Consider the following 14,187-nt stretch of genomic DNA (forward strand, 5'->3'; position numbering starts at 1 on the left):
AGGACTACTCTGTTTGGAACTTTATCCTGCCAGGTGATACCAAAAATTCATTGGAGACAACACATATGGAATGTGTTCAACTTCCTGCACAATCATGCAAAATAAATTCTTGACGAGAACTACATTATAGGGAATAAATTTAATGGAGATAATGAAATTAGGTTTCATGGACAATAATCTGGCATTGTGAAAACTATACGGGTGGAACAAAGTGTACTTAGAATAACATACTAGCAATAAACACAGTGTTCAGTTTTTATATGATACTTAAACAAGGCCTGTTTCTTCATTGTACACTAAAATCCAAAACAAAGTTGATGTACTACATAAAACATTAAGAAACAGTGCCCAAAATTCATGTGTATGTGTGCACACCTGAGAAGCAACACATTTACATCATTGGCAGCAGTAGATTGCTACCAATCTAGTCTTATGTGTGAGCCGTGGATACGCTGAAATTGAAAAATTAAGTATAGTGGATTCAGTATGTGGTGCTTCCAGTAAGAAGTCTGTAATCTCTCTTGTCTCCATTTGAACCAATAGAGCAGATGTGTACTTGTGTACACATCCACACAAACAGCACACACATGGAGACAGAAGCAATTAATGCATATATATAACACACACATATATATGCACACACATGGAGTAGGATCCCTGCTATCCACAGGGGATCTGTTCCATGATCTATTGCAAATGCCTGAAACCACGGAAAGTAGCAGACTCTGTATACAACATACAAGGAGGTGGGACAAAGGCCACAAGACCAGTTCCCTTGTGTCTTGTATACAGGGCTGTAGTAAACCATTGATAACTGCAATCATTAGTACTATGTATGTATAGTATCTTTTGTACAGGGAATCATTCTCTCCCTTGAAATAAACACAGCAAATCAAGTTCTCAGTAAGCAATACAGTTGTTAACAGTAAATCAAGATACTCTGGGGTGGTCACCTTTAAGGGCCATGGGTCAATACTTTATTGTTTGCTTTGCATTATATGGAATTTAATATGGCTCATACCACAACTCACCAATTGTCTCCACATGATGCAGCTTTGTTTATTGATTCTGATATTGCAATGCACGTCAGGTTATCTTTATGATTAGAAGCTTGAAAGATCTCATGACCGATCTCTTGAACATGGGTAGAAATCACCACAAAATAGCCAAGTGAGAAACCAACCATGATGTAATTATCTCCATATCTGTGGATATATTAACAATATAACTAATAGCATTCAGGCTAAATGGCCACAGAAAGCAGCATTTCAGGATGCAGTCCACACTGATATCTGGCTGTAAAAAAGAGCGTTTCTCAAAATAAACTGGCTATAATTCTATTGTATTTGTACACTGACATAATGCAAATTGGCACAAACCTCAACAGAGAAATGCAGCAAGTTAAATTAATTTGCAGCAATTCACCACCAAAATTCAGACCAATTGCACTATACTGTACTAGCAGGTGTAACTAATAGGCCTTTTGTCGTTATTGCTAAGAGACAAAGGATCGATTGCATTTATCCCTTCTCAACTGCAAGTTTGTATTAATCTACAAAATATTAAAATCTACTTGACTGTAACACAAACTCATCCAAAAACAAATTAAACCTCATCTACAGGTAATTAGCTGAGCCTGTTCTTGGAGGTGTCTGATTTGGCTATGATGACACATGCCTTCATCACATGTTGCTTGAATTACGGTAATGAACTCTACATGGGTCTGTTTTTGAAGATGGTTCAGAAATTTCAGTGGGTTCAAACTGTTGCAGCTAGTTTGGCTTCTTATTCCTGTCCTGCTGGCAATGGATGAAAGTCACCCTTTAGGTACCAAATTTCAACAATGAATTGTCTGTGTTTTTAATGTATCTTGTTTCTAATGTAACTGTTTCTATTACATATTTGTTTTCAGTATAATAATTTACTGTGTTTGTAGCCAATTTATACAGTGGTGCCTCGCATAACGTTTTTAATTGGTTCCAAAAAAAAACACGTTATGCGAAACATCGTTATGCGAAACACCATTTCCCATAGAGATGCATTGGAAACCGGTTAATCCGTTCCAATAGGCACGGATTGCCGTCCTTAAGCGAAAAAACCCATAGGAAACATCGTTAAACGATACAATGTATCCTCCATTGGAATGTATTGTAGCTGACTCAATACGTTTCAATGGCTTTGCGAAGTCAATTTTTGCAAAATTAAGTGTGTCATAAAAGGGTCAAAAATGGTTTTAAATGCTTGGATTAGCTTCTGCACCCTCTAAAACGGATGCAAAAGTTAATTTGGCTTTGATCTGACTTTTCGTTAATTAATGGTGAATTTTTCCCCCCAACTTTTGACAGCTGTCAAAATCTGACAGCTCCATTATTTCCTATGGGGGAAGAAAAAATTCACAAAAAATTAATGAAGACTCAGCAACTGTTCTAAATTCTTGGGTTCGTTAGAGGACCCCCTAAGTTGTGTGCAAACCTGATTTGGCTTTGATCTGAACTTTCGTTAATTTTTTGTAAATTGTTTTCTCCCCCATAGGAAAGCATGGAGCTGTCAGATTTTGACAGGTCCATTGGTTCCTATGGGCCAAAAAACAAAAATTCACAAAAAATTAACGAAACGTCAGATCACAGCCAAATCAGGTTTGCACATGACTTAAGGGGTCCTCTAAAGAATCCAAGCATTTAGAACCGTTTTGGACCCTTCTAAGACACTTTTTAAATTGAAAACAAAAACATCGTTAAGTGAAGCAGGGGACCTAAAACAAAAAACGTTAAGCGAAGCATGGTCCCAAAAACGCTATGCGAAAATCGCCCATAGGGAAAAACGTTATACGAAGCACAATCTGACTCTGAAAAAATAAACGTTAAGCGAAAAAAACGTTAAACGAAGCAAACGTTATGCGAGGCACCACTGTATTTATATTTATATTTTGTGATCTGCCTTGGGTCCCTTTATTGGATGAAAAGTATCATAGAAATGAAAATATAAACAAACAAATAAACAAATACGTTGCTGAAAAAGACGCTAGTCCTTAAATGATAACATTGTTAGCTTTCAAACTGCCGTAAGATTGCTTTTGCTAGCAGAGCATAACACAGCCAGAACTTAGAAACGTTTAAAAATTTTGACCACCCTCCTTCAAGCTGTTAGAATTTTAGTGAGCTTCTTACAATTTATAAGAGACAATGTTTCCATAACGGTGCTGAAATGCTAACTCTATTGGGTTATCTGGATCTTTGTAATTATAAAAGCAGAGATTTTTCTGAGCAAGCACAATGCACACCTGAAAAAAGAACAGGAAAAAGAAAATTATTTAATATAACCAGCATAATTTAAAATTGGTAATAAAGATTGAGTGGAGTTCTTAATTTTGTCCTAAATTGCATCTTCCCGGAATATTTGTCAATATACCCTAAATTCAGAGCACATCAACACACTACAAACATAGAACTGGAACTGCCTTCAAGGTAAGAGACTGGCAGATTCTGATGTAGACAGAGATCTGCCAATCACCTAACGGCTCATTTCTTTTCTATGAAGAACCTTCATGAACATATGTTTCAAGCTTATGCCATCTGCATATTTAGATTATATTATCTCTACAAATCAGTAAAGAGGCATAAAGCAAAGCTCTGCAGAAAGTATTATGTACTGTTGTGTACTGCCTTATATAAAAGGAGCCGTAGAAAGTGTCCCTAAGAGTTAGTGCTTTTTATAAAGATTAGAGATCCTTATTTGAATATATGGAGAGTTTTGTAAGCAAGCATCAGCCACAAAGAAAACAAAATATAAGTACATTACATTTTTTATTACTTTCTCATGAATTACAGAACTGCAATACAGAGAATCAAGCAAAGGCTTTTTATTTAACTTGAATTTGTTTCATGTTGTGCCAAACATAATTTGGATACGTATTTATTTTGTTATAATTCTCCTTTGTATTTTTCAGTTTTTGCATTTACCTTTAGATTGAACAAATGCAAATGGTTGAAGGTCATCTGCACACTGTTAATGACTTACTGTGGTATCGCTTCCAACTGTTCTGTCATCTGTCTTCATCACTATGAACTCCATGAGGCTGGGTTCTCCTCCCACTGTTGTCTGCAAAAATAGAGTCCCATCATAAATATAAGTAGTATAATTCAGGGCTTTTATTTTCAAAAAAAATTAGACTAACAGAAAAGTGACAGTATCAAGGCAAAGGTCTTTCTGCTAGGTCAGAGGTGAGTATCAAGAGGCTCACTGAAAGTGCCCAGAAATATTCTTTTCAAAAAAGCTATGGAATTTCACAGAACTGTGATTGTCTGAAGCCTAAAGAGTCTCCAACCATAAAAAACTGTAAAGATACATTGATCCGTATGATATGTTCGTTTTCTACAGTGGAAGAAAACGTTTGTCATGCATGGCTCCTGTTCATTCTTAAAGACAGGGATCTGTAAACCAAGCATGTTGGTTCCTTAATTAGTTGCAACATGGAGTTCATTAAAAACTCCCTATATGCATGAGCATCCACCTATTATTAATGAACTATCAATAGTATAATTAGCTCCTTGCTAGGAAAGTGAAGGGTAAATTGACAGGGAATGGTAAAACAACAGTGATGCCACACATAAAAACAACCATTATGGGAGATAATGGGTGAGCCTTCAAGCTTTATATAGTTACTCTTAGAAATCCTGAGCATTCTCAACAATAAAAGTTGGTCCAATACGTAAACACTAGAACTGTAAAGAGAGTTTACTGATTGACTGATTGATTTGATTTAAACTATAGCAGTATCGAACATTAAGCAGAGAACATTTTAATGTTATTTAAGCTTTTTTTCCCATATCCTGTGCTTATAATTCTGAAACAAACATCTAACTGGTGATGATATGGATTTAATTTATAACTGTCTCTCTTCTGCTTTTCCTCTCACATTAAGAACATTCATACATGACACAAACAATAAGAGAGAGAGATACACTTTTAAATATAGCTTCCATATAATTTGCTCATGGACTTAAAACCCAGAAGAGCTTCTTACCACTCTGATAGTATCTCCTTCATGGTTGCTAATTGTTACCAGTTTGTCTTCACCACCTAATGCTATAAATTTCCCACCGCTCCAACAACCACATGTGATCCGCTTGGTGTGCTTACCTAGTAAAACATTATTACCACAGAAAATTATAATAAATAGTTTTGTGCTCAGGAGATATTAAAAAATACTTGGAAGTGAAAAACATGTTTTAAACTACAGTTATCATAGTAAACTTGCCTAGAAAATAAATACAGTTTTCTAGGCAAATATCACTTAGCCAAGTGTTGTAAAAATGCATGTGTTAAGTAAACAGACATTCTTCTATTATATATGGTAAATATTTGCACTAGAGATCAATTAACTAGAAATTTACCAACATTAATACATTTCTGCTTTTATTTTTGCATTTTTAAGCACACTGAGTTTATTATGGTACTGACCGAGGATAGGAATCTTGCGAGAAGTTTGGCGATTATATATCAGTACATTTCCTTTAGATGTTCCAGCAGCAAGTAAGGCTTCAGCTCTTGACCAACGCAGAAAAGACATTGGTTCCCTGCAACACATAAACACACAAATGCTGCAGTCCTGTAATAGATTAGGAGTCCCAATGCACTGAACAGGATTTACCTTCAGATAAGAATATGACTGCTCTCACATTCCTATTGATATTTATTCAGAATTAATTTTCAAGGTGTTTGATATTTCAGTGGTTTAAGTATCTTGGTGTGGAGTCAGAAGTTGTGAGTTCAATTCCCTAGTGTGCCTCTTTTGATTAGAGTCAGCACGTGTAGCCTTGGCCAAGCTGTACAGTCCCAGAATGTCCCCAGAATAAAGGGATGGTAAACCACCTCTGAATATTCTCTGGAAAACACCAAAAAGGGTCACCATATGTAAGAAATGACTTGATGGCACATTATTATTAGCTAGCTGGGTAGCTCAGTGAGTTAGGTATCTGCAGAGTCAGAATTTGGGAGTTCAATTCCCCATTCAGCTTCTGGGGAGTAAAGCCATTCTGTGTAAGAACTGGGCAAGCTGAACAGCCCCAGGGTGCCCCCAAAAGAAGGAATGGCAAACCAGTCCTAGAGAATCCTGGAAAGGGTCACATGATTCAGAATTGACTGGAGGGGACACTATTATTGTTGTTGTTGTTAAATGTTTATACATATACATCCGTAACTATCCATTATAGCACTATAGTGCTACACTCAATATGCCAACAAGTTTGGAAAACTCAGCAGTGGCCAGAGGATTCAAAAAGATCAGTCTACATCCCAATCCCAAAGAAGGGAAGTGCCAAAGAATGTTCCAACTACTGTACAATTGCACTCATTTCACACGCTAGCAAGGTTATGCTCAAAATCCTACAAGGCAGGCTTCAGCAGTATGTCGTCCGAGAACTCCCAGAAGTACAAGCTGGATTTCAAAGGGGCAGAGGAACTCGAGACCAAATTGCCAACATGCGCTGGATTATGGAGAAAGCCAGAGAGTTCCAGAAAAGCAGCTACTTCTGCTTCATTGACTACGCAAAAGCCTTTGACTGTGTGGACCACAGCAATCTATGGCAAGTCCTTAAAGAAATGGGAGTGCCTGACCACCTCATCTACCTCCTGAGAAATCAATATGTGGGACAGGAAGCAACAGTTAGAACTGGATATGGAACAACTGATTGGTTCAAAAATGGGAAAGGAGTATATTACCATCAAGAAGGAGATTCAGGGTATTGAAAGCAAGGACAAGCAGATTCAAGAACAGCTTCTACCCAAGTGCAGTATTGAGTTTAAATGCGGGGTCATAAGTTTTTGGTGGAATTTTAATTGCTGCGAGAAACAGGGTATCTATATTTGTATGGTGAGTGTTGTGTATATTTTAACTTTTTTGTAGTGGTGTTGTCCAGTTTTACCTTGGGGAAGAGCACCTCATTTCGTTGCACCCACTTGTGAGTGCAATGACAAATAAATTTCTTATGTCTTATGTCTTATATTGTCCCCCTGCTTATTTAATTTATATGCAGAATACATCATGCGAAAGGCTGGACTGGATGAATCCCAAGCCAGAATTAAGATTGCCGGAAGAAATATCAACAATCTCAGATATGCAGATGATACCTCTCTGATGGCAGAAAGTGAGGAGGAATTAAAGAACCTCTTAATGAGGGTGAAAGAGGAGAGCACCAAAAATGGTTTGAAGCTTAACATCAAAAAAACTAAGATCATGGCCACTGGTCCCATCACCTCCTGCCAAATAGAAGGGAAAGATATGGAGGTGGTGACAGATTTTACTTTCTTGGGCTCCATGATCACTGCAGACAAGGACAGCAGCCACAAAATTAAAAGATGCCTGCTTCTTGGGAAGAAAGAAATGACAAACCTAGACAGCATCTTAAAAAGCAGAGACATCACCTTGCCAACAAAGGTCTGCATAGTCAAAGCTATGATTTTTCTAGTAGTGTTGTATGGAAGTGAGAGCTGGACCATAAAGAAGGCTGACCGCTAAAGAATTGATGCTTTTGAATTGTGGTGCTGGAGGAGACTCTTGAGAGTCCCCTGGCCTGCAAGATCAAACCTATCCATTCTGAAGGAAATCAACCCTGAGTGCTCACTGGAAGGACAGGTCCTGAAGCTGACGCTCCAATACTTTGGCCATCTCATAAGAAGAGAAGACTCCCTGGAAAAGACCCTGATGTTGGGAAAGTGTGAAGGCAAGAGGAGAAGGGGATGACAGAGGACGAGATGGTTGGACAGTGTCACCGAAGCTACCAACATGAATTTGACCCAACTCCGGGAGGCAGTGGAAGACAGGGAGGGCCTGGTGTGCTCTGCTCCATGGGGTCATGAAGAGTTGGACATGACTTAACGACTAAATAGAAACATAGCACTAAATCTTTTTAGTCCCTGGAACATGCAATCAGAAGACAATAACAGTATTCACCATTCACGTTATCCAATAGTAATGGCTTGTTTTATGAGGTATTTATGAGGAATAACAAATGAACATGGGATCTACAGCATTATTTATGAAAAAGGTCAGCCACATACCTAGAACTTCTTGTAAAAAAATTAGACTTTTGCTGCATTTCTGTCCTGTATAGGCAATGCGTACTCTATAAATCTCAACAACTTGCAGAAATCTCTAAATCCACGACTTCTGCAGAGAATTTCTTCTTTGTTGCCCCAATCCCTCAGTACCAGTAGTGGGCCCACCCACGCAAAGCATTTGTTCAACTTCCATTGCTCTCATGAAACTGGTACTACGTCCCAGTGTCCATATGACACAAGGCTGAAACAGTCAAAGCAGGACAAAAAACCCTACTCTCCAGGTTTTTTCACACTGCTGCCAGGTGTTGTTTTGTTGTTCTGCTTTGCTCCATTTTATTCCAATGAACAACCTGATTGTGTGGACCCCAGTAATATACCAATGTGTACTGATCTGTGCACTTTGGGGTTGTGTGTCATTTGATGTTTCCTTAGAGATTCACACCTTGCTATTGGCTCCTGCTTAGTTTTCTTGGGATATCAGTATATTCTGCATTTTGCTTTTTATCATTTTTGATGATGCAGCCTTTGCACCATAGCACAAAAGTGAAAAGAAAAAACAAAAAGAACTAAAAAATATCACAGCAAAAACATGAAGGATTGAAAACAGTGGTGTTGATGGTGGGGTAAAACAAGGAGGGAAGGATGAGAGACTGAAGTAGGCAGAAAGATGGCAGAGAAGATATCAGCTGTTCCTGTATTCTACTTAATTTTTTAAATGATAATGATTTTGCACCCTAGCAGATTGACCTGCTTAAGTAAGTTATTCTTACCTCATGCTGGTATCCATCAGTGTAGTTTTGTTTGTGTTAGCATCCCACAGATAAATGGAATTGGACTTTTCAGCAATTATGGCTAGGGTATCTCCATCTTGATCCCAGTCCATGGCAATGCAATTGCTAAGTTAGCACAGAAAATATTAACCAGATGCTCTAAAATAAATCTTGGGTAGAAAATATTAAACAGAGTGGAAACAGAAACTCTACTTGATTCCCTGACTTGTGCCATTCTTTGAAGAAAACATCAGTTTCCCATAGTTCTGATTTCTCCTAATTGTATAACTTTCTCCCAGACCATTACTGAAGACACTAATGAGATGAAAAGTGGGCCCACCCACACAAAACATTTGTTCTACTTCTCTTACACCCATGATAATCTAGATTTGTAGATAAATCATTTCCCATGCTTTCATTTGTTTTTGTAAATCTTATTTTGCCTAAGTGACACATTTCAATTTTACATAGTAGGAATCTGTTTTCAGACTTACCCTTGTAAATTAATTTCATTTTTCTTTTGACCATGGCGATCAAAGATTTTTACAGTGTGATTATGTCTAAATAAAGAAAAGATGAGAATAAGACTTTAACTTAAGATGACAGACATATCTCATATATATGAAATATATATAAACTACTTCTCATGACAAAATATGATTCCTCTGCTTAGTTAAACATATTTTATAGTCACAAACTACTGTATTTTTCTGTGTATAAGACACCTTTGTGTATAAGACGCTGTCGCGACTGCCACCTCCACCTACGTCACCACTAGAGATGACAGGCCACGATCCTTCTCACACACACACACACAGTACTTCGCTGCCACCAACCACACATAAACCTGACACTACAGACTTATAGTGGATTTTAAAATAAAAAGGATGATTTATTGATTACAGACTTAAAATGATAATCACTGATTAAAAGAATTACTTCTAATACTATATTTATCAGACCTTCACCCTGCACAGTTCTTTATTACTTTATTCACAGTTCCTTAATCACCTAACCTATACCTAACCCTGTCACTCTCTAATTCCCCAACCAACAACAACCCTCAACCACCTGCTCTCTCCTTGTACACCCCCCTTATATACACAAGCTCCACCCCTATAAGACCCACCTCCTGCCTTGCCATAGGCCAGGGAACTCCAGCCTTAGCCAAGACAGGCAGGTGACGTCATGGCACACGTCACATACCTTCCCCCTTTAATAAGTTGTTTTGTGGGGGAAAGCTAAGGTGCTTTTTCCCCAAAACAACTGCAACAAACACACAGCATTACATTTATTACACACTTTAACACAACTACAAATATACTTACACTTCCTTCCTACAGGTAAATAAAAACATGCAATGTAAACATTTATCATAATACAATACATAACTTTCAAAACACTTTACATTGCGATATACTATACACAGAGTCCATAAGTCCTTTAGGTGTCGTCTTCTGGTCTTCTGGATAAGGCGTCAGCCACACAGTTTATAGTCCCTCTGACCACCTTAACCTCGAAATCATAGTCCTGCAAAAGAAGCGCCCACCTCATCAGTTTACTGTTCTGTGATTTCATAGTCCGCAACCACGATAGAGGTGAGTGATCAGTGCACAAGGTAAAATGTCGACCCCAGATGTAAGCCTTCAGCTTCCGGATCGCAAAGATGATCGCCAAACATTCTTTCTCAATGGTAGAAAGATTCTTCTCCCTGGGAAGCAACTTCTTGCTCAGGTACGCCACTGGATGTTGGTCTCCGCTGTCATCCTGTTGGCACAGTACCGCTCCCACACCGGCATTAGACGCATCTGTGTAGATGATGAACTCTCTGTTGAAGTCAGGAGCATGCAGCACTGGATGGTTGGTTAGAGCATCTTTCAGCCGTCCAAACGCCATCTCGCACTCTTCCGACCAGGAAACGCTGTTGCTGCTCTGCTTCTTTGTCAGGTCTGATAAAGGTGCAGCAATCTCACTGAAACCGGGTATAAACCTTCTGTAATACCCTGCCAGACCTAGAAAGGACCTCACTTTCTTTTTAGTGGTAGGTCTGGGCCACTTCAGGATTGCTTCTACCTTGGCCTCTAAAGGTTTGATTAGGCCTCCTCCCACTATGTGACCTAGGTACTTCATCTCTGAGTTACCTAGCTGACACTTACTAGCTTTAACAGTTAAGCCAGCATCTTTCAACCTTTGTAGCACTAATTCTAGATGATGTAGGTGATCTTGCCAGGTGTTGCTAAAGACCCCTATGTCATCGATATAAGCTACTGTGAAGTCACTAAGCCCTTTCAGAGTATGGTCCATGAGCCTTTGAAACGTTGCTGGTGAGTTTCTCAGGCCAAAACTGAGGACTCGCAATTCAAACAGGCCAAATGGACTACCAAATGCGCTTTTCTCTTGGGCCTTAGGTTCACTTCTTCCTTCAATCATCTTACTTATGTCATCAAGCCTAGGCCTAGGATAAGCATCAGGTTTGGTTACTGAAGATAGCTTGCTGTAGTACACACAGAACCTGACACTGCCATCCGGCTTGTCTATTAAAATTACAAGGGCTAACCAAGCGCTAGATGAGTGTACAATAATTTGATCGTTTAGCATTTCGTCTAGCGTTCTGCGAATATTGTCAAAGTAACAACCTCTTGCTCTATATGGTGTTACAGACTGAGAAGCATTCCCGGTGTCAGTCCTGGGTAGCACTCCCTTGTCAACACCAGGTTTATTTGAGAACACTTCTTGAGGTTTTGTAACCAGTGTTCTGCAACTATTCTGCTGTTCTCTGGGTAGAGCAGGGCTGATCTGCACCTCTTGTGGATTGAACTTTTGTGGGCCCCTCCTTTCCCCGAAGGGCAACCCATGTTCCTCCTTATCAGCCTCTTTTATTGCAAACTGCACATGGATGGTCTCTCTGTGATAAGGCTTCAGGGCATTTATGTGAATGACCCCCCTGCCTAACCTTTTCAGAAGTTTGGATGCATGAGAGTTTCCTAAGTCTGTGTTTATCTCAGAAGCAAAACCCATCCTACTCCTGTAATTCACTAAGGCTTCTGCTACAGTCTGGGTCTCTATAGATAAAATAAATCTGTTCCCCCGCTTAGTGGCATTGGGCATTGGACCTATGATATCCACCCCTAGACGTGTAAAAGGAGTTGAAATCACTGGTAATGGGCATAGCTTTGCTCTGGTTTTATCACAACTAGAGCCCTGTCTCTGACAAATATGGCATCTTTGACAGAAACTCTTAATATGTTTACCCATATCAGGCCAGTAAAAGTTTAGGGCTATTCTTTGTTTGGTCTTGTTAATCCCCATATGAGCTGAGAAAATGTCTGCATGTCCCTTTTCCAGAATTATAGGGCGATATTTCTCAGGCACCACCAACTGTCTCTTAACTTCAGGCCCCCCTTTTGAAATATTATTTAGTTTTTCCCTATAAAGTAAACCACCCTTAATAATAAAACGTTCAGGGCACTCAGGTGATAAATCTTTATCAGTCACCTTTGCAAAACAATCTTTTAAGGTGGGATCTGCTGTTTGTTCCTTGACAAAGAGGCTTTTCTGAGGTATTTCAACTGAGAATGCCTCAGGTTGTGGTACAAATTTCTCTGGCTCTTGAGAGTCATTCCCACTACTGGCTTCACTTTGTACTGATTGTGCACGTGTTACCACCAGGGCACTCTTGACATGCTTTGTTAAGTCATTACCAATAAGAAAAGGGGTAGGGATCTCAGAAGACACCCCCACTCTCCACAATCCCTTCCAACCTTGATATTCAATTTTCAAGTCAGCTACAGGTAGTGAAACTAGTTCTGACCCAATCCCTTTCACAGATAGAGTCTGGTCAGCAATCATACAACTTTGTGGTACTATGTCTGAGTGGCATATAGAAATTTCAGAACAGGTGTCTCTCAAAGCTGAATAGTCATTTTCAAAAACTTTTATCCTGTCCCCAGCAGATTCCAGTAAAGCAGCATTGGTCTGTATGTAATAACAATGGACAACTTCAGCGAGAGGTAGCTCCTTCAATGTATCCAATTCAGAGCTCCTAACTGCCTCTGCCTGGGTTTCCATGACAACAGAGCTTTCACTAGAAGAAGCTTGAGGTTTACTCTGAACACAAAATACAGCCTTTGCTTCTTTTACATTAACTTTCTGAGGTGGAATTTCTTTATTTTGCCTTGTATTAAAACATTGTGAAGCAATGTGGCCCTTCTTTTTGCAAATGAAGCAGATTCTCTCCCCCCATGAGCTTTTCCCATCAAATCTCTCAAGTTTCTCTTTTCCCTCCAAAACTTGTTTACTGTGCTGGCCCTGTTCTGAGGGCTTTTCACTAAAATGGCCGCCTACTTTAGTCTGTCTCTGTGCTTGTTCTTTAGAGAACTTTGGGTCCCATGTTTTCCTCACACTTCTCCCCTCATAACAACTAGGACCCCTTATTTGAGAAATAAAATCAGCTATTTGAGCAGCGTTTCTAACATCAGTTGGTTTTCGTTCTTGAACTAAAAATTTAAGTTCCCCATGGAGTAAGGAATAAAACTGCTCCAGGCCCACAACATTTTTCAATTCCTGAAAGGTTTTTACATTCTCCTGTTCAAGCCACCTATCTAAACACTTTTCTAAGTTAAAACCCAGTTGGGTATAAGATTCATCTGCTCTTTTAGAAAGTTTTCTGAACTTCATTCTGAGATGTTCTGAGTTAATGCCAAAACGATTGTAAACCATTTTTTTGTACTCTGAATAATCTTTACTGAGCTCAACTGGCATTTCAGCATACACGTCAGCCATTTTTCCACTCAGGAGAGACCTCAAAATTATCATTTTCTCTGTTTCCCTCACAGAAAAATCAGCACAACTTCGTTCAAAGATTTTAAGGAAGTTTTCAGGACAATCCCCCTGTTTATATGTAGGAAATTTCTTCAAATCTGATTTTGATAACTGGCTTGGTTCAGTACCAGAATCTCTGTTGTTGTTGTTGTTTTGGTTCAGTATTTCCAATTTCCTAAGTTCAAAAGCCATACGCTCCCTTTCCAGAGCAATTTTCTCCCTTTCTATTCTTTCCTCTTTTTCTAGGGCAATTCTTTCCCTTTCTATTCTTTCCTCCTTTTCTAGCTGTTTCATTTGAAATTCATGTGCTTGAGCTAACTGAATTTTCCTCAGTTCTGGTAACTGTTCACCATTAGCTTCTTCCTGCACTGAGGCAACTCTTCCCTCACCATTAGACTCATCCCCAGACCAGTCTGACATTGCTTGGTCTCTTTGTTCACTCACTTCTGCCATTTGACTGCGCGTGAGAGGCATTTTAATCACACAGAAGGCTCTTTTCTATTTTCAAGCCTCTGTTTAAAACGTCACTTTTTTTTTC

At 39.0% G+C, this 14,187-nt stretch overlaps 1 protein-coding gene across 2 annotated transcripts in view; it reads right to left on the reverse strand.

The window, feature by feature from the left end:
* Positions 1–14,187, reverse strand: part of WDR19 (WD repeat domain 19) — a 66,279-nt gene that overhangs the window by 41,780 nt on the left and 10,312 nt on the right. For both annotated transcript variants that reach the window (XM_020786294.3, XM_073001160.2), the window contains exons 3-9: positions 9,323–9,388; positions 8,829–8,954; positions 5,461–5,576; positions 5,024–5,139; positions 4,018–4,098; positions 3,168–3,280; positions 1,032–1,205 (exon numbers count right to left, since the gene is read on the reverse strand). In XM_020786294.3, coding sequence (XP_020641953.3) covers positions 1,032–1,205; positions 3,168–3,280; positions 4,018–4,098; positions 5,024–5,139; positions 5,461–5,576; positions 8,829–8,954; positions 9,323–9,388 — 792 coding nt within the window. The remainder of the gene's footprint in view (positions 1–1,031; positions 1,206–3,167; positions 3,281–4,017; positions 4,099–5,023; positions 5,140–5,460; positions 5,577–8,828; positions 8,955–9,322; positions 9,389–14,187) is intronic.

Source organism: Pogona vitticeps, chromosome 5 (genome assembly GCF_051106095.1).
Source record: "Pogona vitticeps strain Pit_001003342236 chromosome 5, PviZW2.1, whole genome shotgun sequence".
Lineage (NCBI taxonomy): Eukaryota > Metazoa > Chordata > Lepidosauria > Squamata > Agamidae > Pogona > Pogona vitticeps.